Source organism: Anabas testudineus, chromosome 16 (assembly GCF_900324465.2).
Source record: "Anabas testudineus chromosome 16, fAnaTes1.2, whole genome shotgun sequence".
Taxonomy (NCBI): Eukaryota; Metazoa; Chordata; class Actinopteri; order Anabantiformes; family Anabantidae; genus Anabas; species Anabas testudineus.
The window spans coordinates 5,638,075-5,647,108 of record NC_046625.1 but is presented as its reverse complement, the minus strand read 5'-3'; the positions used below and the strand labels follow the sequence as shown (position 1 = coordinate 5,647,108).

At 39.6% G+C, this 9,034-nt stretch overlaps 2 protein-coding genes across 3 annotated transcripts; both read right to left on the bottom strand.

The window, feature by feature from the left end:
* Nucleotides 1–1,142: 1,142 nt before the first annotated feature.
* On the bottom strand, nucleotides 1,143–3,330 carry LOC113170256 (apoptosis-associated speck-like protein containing a CARD). The gene is made up of 3 exons (XM_026372276.1): nucleotides 3,027–3,330; nucleotides 2,505–2,558; nucleotides 1,143–2,246 (listed from the first exon to the last, which is right to left on the bottom strand). The coding sequence occupies exons 1-3, from the start codon at nucleotides 3,277–3,279 to the stop codon at nucleotides 1,981–1,983; spliced, it is 573 nt and encodes a 190-aa protein (XP_026228061.1). The 5' UTR covers nucleotides 3,280–3,330; the 3' UTR covers nucleotides 1,143–1,980.
* Nucleotides 3,331–4,785: 1,455 nt separating this feature from the next.
* Nucleotides 4,786–8,833, bottom strand: etsrp (ETS1-related protein). 2 transcript variants are annotated; one of them, XM_026370713.1, is made up of 8 exons: nucleotides 8,744–8,833; nucleotides 7,945–8,026; nucleotides 6,846–6,965; nucleotides 6,685–6,759; nucleotides 6,454–6,603; nucleotides 6,133–6,366; nucleotides 5,833–5,951; nucleotides 4,786–5,669 (listed from the first exon to the last, which is right to left on the bottom strand). In XM_026370713.1, the coding sequence occupies exons 1-8, from the start codon at nucleotides 8,795–8,797 to the stop codon at nucleotides 5,385–5,387; spliced, it is 1,119 nt and encodes a 372-aa protein (XP_026226498.1). In that variant the 5' UTR covers nucleotides 8,798–8,833; the 3' UTR covers nucleotides 4,786–5,384. The 2 variants fall into 2 exon arrangements, with proteins under 2 accessions (XP_026226498.1, XP_026226499.1); XM_026370714.1 differs by having other exon boundaries at nucleotides 6,846–6,932.
* Between the last annotated feature and the right edge of the window lie 201 nt (nucleotides 8,834–9,034).

The window sequence follows — 9,034 nt, the reverse complement described above, 5'->3', positions numbered from 1 at the left end:
TGTGCAGTTTACTCTTACATTTGTTTATTATGTGTGGTTTAGTCTTTTTTTTTCCAGCAGAATGGAATAAACTGAGTTAACATTTATGACTTAGAAATAGAGGCACCATACCTTCTTTGCACACTAGATGGCGCTGTATGTTCTTGTTAAAATAAAGTTTTCTGTTCGAAACGCATCTATTTTTTACTGGTCTGCTTTAAGGGACCATTTGAAAGAATAGTTTGACATTTTTGGAAAATCTTTATCAATTTCTTGCTTCGATTTTCACTTTTAAGTAAAAGAGCGATACCATGCTCATGTATGTATGCTAAATATGAATCCACTGTGGGTCATCTTAGACCCCCATAAAAGATGTAAACAGGTTCATGCACTTTTGATCATGAAATACATAATCAGAGGTGATCAAATATGCTGTTAGATAAATTGTTTAATCTTTATAGCCAGGGTGGCTGTCTCTATGTTAAACTAAGCCTATTGTCTGCTGAATGAATTGTTTTAGCACAATTGCATGCATTATTATAATTGATGTGGTTGACAATTACTACTACAAAATGTAAATAAGTCTTAAAGTCTCTGGGCTCCTTTCAGTTCATGTGATTACATAACTCATAACTCTCATATAGGTCTATATATGTCAGCAGGCATTTAAAAAAGACAGTAAAATGGGAAGTTTCTGTTTGTTTCACATGCTCTTGCCTTCAGTCCACAAGCTTTCTCAAGAATTTCTCAACATTTTGCTTTGAAAGGTTTTCCAGTGTCTCTGCTAAAGTCAGTTTAATAGTTTTGACCATGTCTTAGCTTTTCACCTGAAATGAACAGGCACCTTCTCCTCGCTGGTTAAGAAGACATTCAGGTCGCTCAAAGTTCCCCATGGAAAATAGTTTCTTATTTAATGTCTTTTACTGTAAATCAGTTTTCTGCTATGGGAGACAATAAAAGCAACACTGACGGTTAGCACCTTTTAAATAGAGTTTTAAGAACAAAAGAAACAAAACCAGGTGGGAGGATTCAGTTGAATTCTATTTATTTATATAGCACCAAATCACAACAGAAGCCATCTTAAGGCACTTTACAGTGTTTAAGACCTTACAAAATATAACTGTATGAAGAATTATATAGAAATCCCAACAACCATACTTGAGCAGCACTAGGAGACAATGGAGAGGAAAAACTCCTTTTAGAGGAAGAAACCATCAGCAGAACCGGGCTCAGAGTGGGCGGCCATCAGCCTAGATTAAATGTTTTGACAATCTAGAGAAGTAACCAAGTTTGAATCAAGTTGGAATGTATATATTTCCAAGCAGCACTTGAAGGCAGCACTCAAAAGTAAACTACTCCATAGGCATAAGGCTGATTCAGTACTAACAACTAGATGTTGTTGCAAATTTTAAAAAAGCTGGACAGGAATGAACGACATTGAACACGCTTCATAGAATACGCTTTTTAATAACAAATATAGAGACCTGACAGAGCATTCAAAAGATTTTACTATAAATTTCAAGATAAAAAACATTCTAATGACCATTCAACAGTAAGTTGTTGTTGTACAGTAAAAGAAACACAATATTAAATGAAAGTCCTATTATGCTCTTCATGTTTTATTTCCTATGTTACATATGTACTGTAGCTTTGTGGCTCAAAGCTTGAGGTGAATGTATGTGTTTGCATTGGTGCGCTCCATAACTGGCCATGTGTTTGGGCTCCTCCACCCACTAACTACACCTTCCTGCCCACCTTTCATCTTTTAATCTTCTATCACTGGACCCCCAAATTTAAAATATTATGACCCCTCTACATCTGTTTTTCAAAAGGCATGATCATGAATTCAGTTTACAGGAAATCTCATCTCATTAAGGCCAACTGCCCTGATTGCACTGGAATGAAATCTTTGGAGCTAAATAGCACCAACTCGAATGGTTACAGGTAAACATGTAAACAGGTAAACAATATCTTTGGTCTAAAAATGGATTGAATCAATATTTAGTCATCTTTCATCTTAAGGTCCTTGATGAGATATGGCTCATTTGACTCAAGAAGTTGGTAGAAGACATCTTTGCAGGCGCCACTGGCTCTAAGGGGACCAGCGAAGAGCTCCCTCATCTTCTGCTGATTGGTAGATAGAGCTCTGATTTTATCATAAACCTCTTGTTGGAGAACATCATGATCCCAGAGCTCATCCAGAATGGGCCCAATGTTGCTCACTCTCTTGATCAGCTCCACTTTATGTTTGTCCACAAAGTGCTTGGCTAAAGAAAAAGGAGACATAAATCAAATTTTAAAGAAAAAAACTAATGTGATTTGAATTTTTTCTATAGTTCAAGACAAGTAGGATTAACCAGTCTTATACAAGGGTGTTTTAAATGATAAGTGACATCTGATATCATAATATGATCATGTAGCATATTATGCAAATAGCTAACAAGTCTTAAAGAATATGATGTTGTACATTTTTCTGTCAACAAATTCTAATCTATGATGTTAATGAAATATTGAAAACAACTCACTCTCACTGGGTCCAAATTTTGCAGACGATCCACCTGCTACCTTAACATCTTCAGCTGCAAAAACAGGGAGACACACTATAAGCTTGTGATTATATGATTATATTAATATTAACATTACAATTTCCGATCCTTCGATTAGTGTAGGTCTCATTAAATATAAAATATAAAACGTTTCAACAGAGTTAAGAGTGACAGTGATGCCACTAAGTGAAATATGATTTTGTAGGAAATGTAACAGTAAGAGATGTGTAATAATGAATCCCACCAGGGATAATGGACACTGAATTTTGGCCATTAGGTTATTTATGCTTATTTATAATTAATAAGAATATTTTATTGTAATAACATAATAATATGCATATTTTAGCTTCATTGGTGTGGTTTTCTGTCTCAGTGAGTTGTAGGAAACAGTAGTATAGTATAGTAACGAAAGTTAAAGTAAAAACTGTTTTCATGACTAATTCCAATTTTCATCTATACGCTTATATCCAAACTAGATTCCAACTATTAAAACATGTTTACCGAGTCGATCTGCGTCCCCGTTGCAGCCCATCTGTCTCAGTATCTCCAGAGCCACCTCCAAAGCTTTGGTTTCGGTAAAAGTTGAGACTAGGACGTCTGCAATGTCCAGGAAGTTTTTCCCCTCCACCCTGTTGCGCCGGACTCGAGGCTCCTGTCTGCGGTCCAGAAGGTGGTGGCGGAACTTGTCAAAGTCCTGCTTCGACAGGTCCTCCAGCATGTCTGCTAAAGCTATTTTAATGGATTTAGATGCCATTTCTCACCAAGAGATGATCCTGATCACACGAGGCTCATCTGCATCTGAAGTTCCGGCAATACAGGAGCGGAAGTGGAGCCTTCACAATAAAACACCCAAGAGCAACATCGAAAAACTTGTGTATCTCTTGAAGGATCGTGGTCATGTTTTGACAGACCCTGAGGCATACACAGTGTTAACATTAATCAATGATACAAAGCCCGTGTCGTTGATGATAACTGTATTTTACCTCGTTTGGCATCAGCAGAATGAATGAGGCCTCTGGTCAGCTGAGTCACCTGTCACCAAAGGTAAACTGTTGGAGCATCCACCTGCTTAGTTAAGAGTGCAGTGATATCACGACTTTGTCAACACTTGATGAGAAAGAATTATATCATGAAATATAAATAACATCAAGGCTGTTATAGCAAATCACTGCTGTGTGTGTCAAAATACCAAAAATAATCAAGGTTATATTAAGTAAAACTTATACTCTATAACTGAAATCTTGATTAAAAAAAGATTTTTGCCAATTACCATTAAAGCTGTTATAGACTAAATGAAAATAAGTCCCAAATTGTAAACACAGAAAGCACCAAATACAAGAGTCAATGATACTATAGTTTATGCATGGATAGCAGACCTGTCTGCATGGACACAGCCAGGTCTGCAGGCTGGTTAGTGTAGTGGTAAGATCACCGCCTTCCATGTGGGAGACTGGGGTTCCCAACGGTGGCCTACCTCCAGTAGGGGTCCTTAGGCAAGACCTCCTTACGCTTACCCTGCCTTACCTTGTAAGTTGCTTTGGATAAAAGCGTCTGCCAAATGACTAAATGTAGCTGTAGGGCAGGCGTTAGATATTATTACATAATAGTTTTTCACCTTTAGATCCTGGGGGGTTAGCACCTTTTAAATTTAGTTTTAAGAACAAAAGAAACAAAATCAAACCAAGTGGGAGGATTAAGTTGAATTCAATTTATTTATATAGCACCAAGTCACAACAGAAGTCACCTTAAGGCACTTTACAGTATAAAATATAACAAAATATAACTGTATCCAGAATTACATAGAAAACCCAACAGCCATACTTGAGCAGCACTAGGTGACAGTGGAGAGGAAAAACTCCCTTTAATAGAAAAAACCTCCATGAAATGTTTCGATAACCTGGTGAGATGACCAGATTAAAGTTTCAATCAAGTTAGGATGTATATATTTCCAAGCAGCACTTGAAGGCAGCACTCAAAAGGAAACTACTCCATAGATTATGAGGCCGATTCAGTACTAATGAATTTACAGCTCTAGAATAATCAAAACACTGACAATCGTGTAATAAATCTATAAGGTAACAACAGAGAATGCAGCTTCACACTGAATGAAAATTCCTATCAGTACCTGAATGATTTAGCAGAACACAGATAATAAAAACCAGCACCTGCACCACACATTTTTATATTTTCAGAATTGAAAGTATACAAAAAACTTGCAGTATGAAACAAATTGTACAGAATAAGAGTCAAAAGATACAAATCTATGTTTATATACAGTTTATTTACACAAAACCATCATCACAGGCTAATGCTTTCACAGTGAGTGCATGAAAACATTTCAACTTGTTATTCTGATTAGCAACAGAGGTAGAAAGGAGTTTTGAATCAAATAATATTATAAAATGCACAAAACTCTAAATATAGGTTCATATAAACACTATTTACAAATCAAAATAAAATGAGAAAATGGTCCTACATGTAAAATATATCTATTTATAGTGCTTAAAATGCCCTTGGCTAGTTTCTGTGCTGCAGTTATTCGCCCTGAGGTTAAGCAGCTTCAGGTTTATGGGACAGCTTTTGTCAGACTTTCATGTAGTATAATTAATTATTTAAAAAAATAATGAAGGCCTTGTCTTTGAAGACTGGTTTCACGGTGAATTTGTGGATGTTTAGTTATTTTTTTTCTCTGAAATGCAGCATTTAAAAATTGCTTCCTTCTTACAACAGCACCGCCTCATGAGGACTCTGTAGTTCAGCCAGGGTTTGAAGAGGCAGCGTTATCTTTGCAGGCTGTAGTACTCAGTAAAAATGTGCTCTGTCTCAGTCAGCAGCACCAAGAGTCCCGGCACCAGCTCCCTACTGTGACCCCCATGTTTCACTGCTGTGCTCTGATGTCGCTGCAGCTTGCACCCCAGGACACTGCCATGAATCTGTGTTTGCAGGCAAAACGTTTAGACTACTCAGGACCTCCTGTGCTGTTTTTCCCAGCATGCCCTGCACGTCACAGACAAAGCGGTAGACATAGCGTTTGCCTGCCGTCTTGTGGATGATGTTCTTGTGGTAGTAGTAACGCAGGCCGCGGCTCAACTTTTCATAGTTCATTTTAGGTTTGTTCTTGCACTGACCCCAGCGCTTGGCCACCTGCAGGATCAACAAAAATCAATGTACTTAGGTAGCTGTACTAATACATTAAATTTGAATTAAAATCCTACTCATGTACAACCCTTCAGTAAATTGTTGTATTTAGTTGTATTGCACTACACTATTTTAGTCAGGGCTTAATCCAACACAGGATATTCCTTACCTCTGTGGGGTCGGACATCTTGAACTCCCAGCCGTCTCCAGTCCAGGAGATAAAGGTACGACAGGCAGAGTCAAGAAGTAGCTCCAGTAAGAACTGCCACAGCTGGATTGGACCAGAACCTGAGTGAAAATAATAACTGATTTATGAGCAGACAGATGGCATTTTTATCAAAAGTATTTTTGAGTGATATATACAGAAGTGTTGACAGGTTAATGTTCTTATATGTCCAACGTGTCAGATCTTTGTAAACATGAAGCATTCTCTAAAAAAGATAAAAAAGATAAAACAGTATATTCTTACCCGGATAAGCTGACATTCCTGCCATTTGGGTCTCTGGTCTGTGGGGGGCTGTGGTTTTACGTTTGGCCACCCGGGGGCAGTACTGCTCTGAAGACTGAGGGCTGGAATTTGAGGGGCAGGAGGCTGAAGGCGGGTGTGGTATCGGGGCAGTGAAGCTGGGAGAGGGGTATTCAGGCCAGTACGACGAAGACTGCCTGTGTCCATCAGAGTCGTAGTAGCTCTGATCTGTTTCACCTGGAACAAAGAGAAGAATTAGACCCTGAACTGACGAATGACACCACTGATGGAGATTATTTTATATCAGTAACTGACATATCTTACTTTGTAATGTGTTTGATCCCTTTGCAGTAACAAAGGGGCTGTGGCTGCCCTCCATGGCTGGGCTGAACTGTCCGTTCTGAGGCACCAAGCTCTGGTATGTCTGTGGAGATTCCTGGTATCCAGACTGTGACTGATCTATTGTCAGGCCATCTGTTGATTACAAAGAAGATGAGTCAGAAAAAGGATTTCCCTTAGCATTTATATGTTTAACTATAGGAGTGAGAGGCTCACCTTGTGGATATGAAGCCCACCAGTTGAACTCCTGGTATGAGTCCAGGTTGAACAGGGCTGTGTCACTGGCACTCGCTGAAGAAAAACAAGCAAATACTGTGAGACTATTCAAACTCAACACGCGACAACACGAGACCAATACGTATGTTGTAAAGTTTCACCTTTGACATCGTAAGGATGAGAAGGTTTCGGTGGCTCTGGGTAGCTGCTTTCTGCTGGATACTGCTGCTGTCCAGGTGCTTTACTGTCTAACAGAAAAGACAGGTCTTCACCAGTGTAGTCTGGAGGTTAAACACAGACACAGACAGATGGAGTCAGTGAATGATGACGGAGGCAGGACAGAGGCACAGTTCATGCTTGTAAAGGACCATACTCACGGTTGTAGCCATGCATACTTTACATTAATGCTTACTAAAATGTTTATGGAGTGATTTCAACCCTATTGACCAGTTGCTGTTTCTGTTAACACAGCACTAGCAGAGACTAGAAATTTGACTACTTGTCCATACCAAACTCATTGGTAGGGTCCTTTTAGCAGGAAGTTAAGTGTAGCTCAGCAGAAAAACAGTAAGAGAAGAAAGATTTGATGCATTTGTAAGTTAGACTCAGTTAACACAAGAAAAAAAAAAAGATTTGTTTACTGTTGAATCAGCACCAGGCACTCAAATCCATGCATGGATGGAGGTGGCAATGAGGAGGAAACAAGGGAAGGAGGGGAGGAAGAGAGTGGAGGAAACGCCAGTGGAGGGAGTGTGACTGAGTAGTGATGGCGGGATGGGCAGGGGGGACTCTAAATCTGTTGGAGGGGGAAGTCTGGAGGAAAGGATTAGGGAGGACAGAGAGCGGAGTGCAGCACGGATTGTCTTTAACCTGACCACCCTGTTTCACTCTGTTCAGCCCATTCAAGCATTATTCACATACACACACACACACACACACACACACACACACACACACACACACACACACACACAGCAGCACCCCATTATCCTGACACAGCCACTAAGTTTGAGGGAGAATCCACAGTGTCAAGGTCTCATGGAGTAAACTCGGACAGATGTGATGATACTGTCTGTCAAAATATTTCCTCTGTCCTTCAGCCTCTCAGGTTCAGAGGAAACAGATCGTACAAACATTAAAAAAAAAGTGTTATCCTCATATCTGTCTGGGCTGCTCGTCATCGAGAGGTCAAACCTTGCACCATCACCAGGACTGAAGTTCTGGGCAACATGGTGGAGTCAAGCGAGTCTTTAAACTCACCATAAGATGCAAAGTCGAAGCCAGCTGGCACTTCCTGTGTCCTGAAGTCTTCTGTGTAATATCCAGTCTGGCAAATCTCCATCTGTGGGCCATAAAAAAAGAGGCCATGTGATTACAAATTAAATTAGACGTTTACTCAACTCTCATTGTTCACGTATGGTTAGAGACAAAGGCAACAATCACCAGATTAACCTAGGGGAGGTCAAAATGACCCCACAGGACACTTTCAAATGAGTAGTTGAGAGCTGAAATGATCAGTTGATTAACTAATTCTAATATAATAAATATTAGATAAAAATAATATAAGAAATTGACAACCACTGATTTTAGGTTCAGTGAAAGTGTAGTGAAGTGTAATAATTTAGTGTTTGGTCTGGTAGTAGACTTAATGACAAAGTACCTGCTTTCAGTCTTAAAGTTCTCCTCTGATCGAATAACTAAGATTATCTCAGTGTTAATAACTTGCAGAAATACGTCTTAAAGCCACAAGAACAGAATCAAATTTGAAGGTAATTAAATGATGTAATGTAAATGTACCACATCCTATGGGGACTCCTGGGGCCCCTGGGTAGTTAGAAGCCCAACTGAGTCTGAACAACAAAAATTACTTATTATTACTTCTTTATTTTTGTAAATTACACCTGTGTGTAGGTGATTAACTAACTTGTAATGAGCTAAATGAACTTAATATTTACTTCTACCTACTGTGAGTCTTAGAATTAACCCAATACGTTTTCAATGAATTACGTGTTTTCTAATTCTGAAAAGCAGAAAAAATCCAGTCCAAGTCAAATCCTACCTTTACTTTTGAGTCTTTGCTGTCTCCTGGTTTCAGTGTAGTGTCCCAGTACATATCGCTCTCTCCCGGTCTCTGTGCTGCTTTCACGGGTCACCGTACAACAGTGTGCTCTCTCTGCGGTCGGGCCGCTGCCGTTATAAAGGCAGCGCACGGGTGGGAGGGGCGCGTGCCCGCTCTGTGTCGTGACCAGCGGCTCGAGCGCTTGTTTGGTAAAACGTGACGTCAAACACCCCCGTCCTTCACCCCCACCCCCCAGCAACAGGCAACCAAACACTCATTCATAAAATCCAC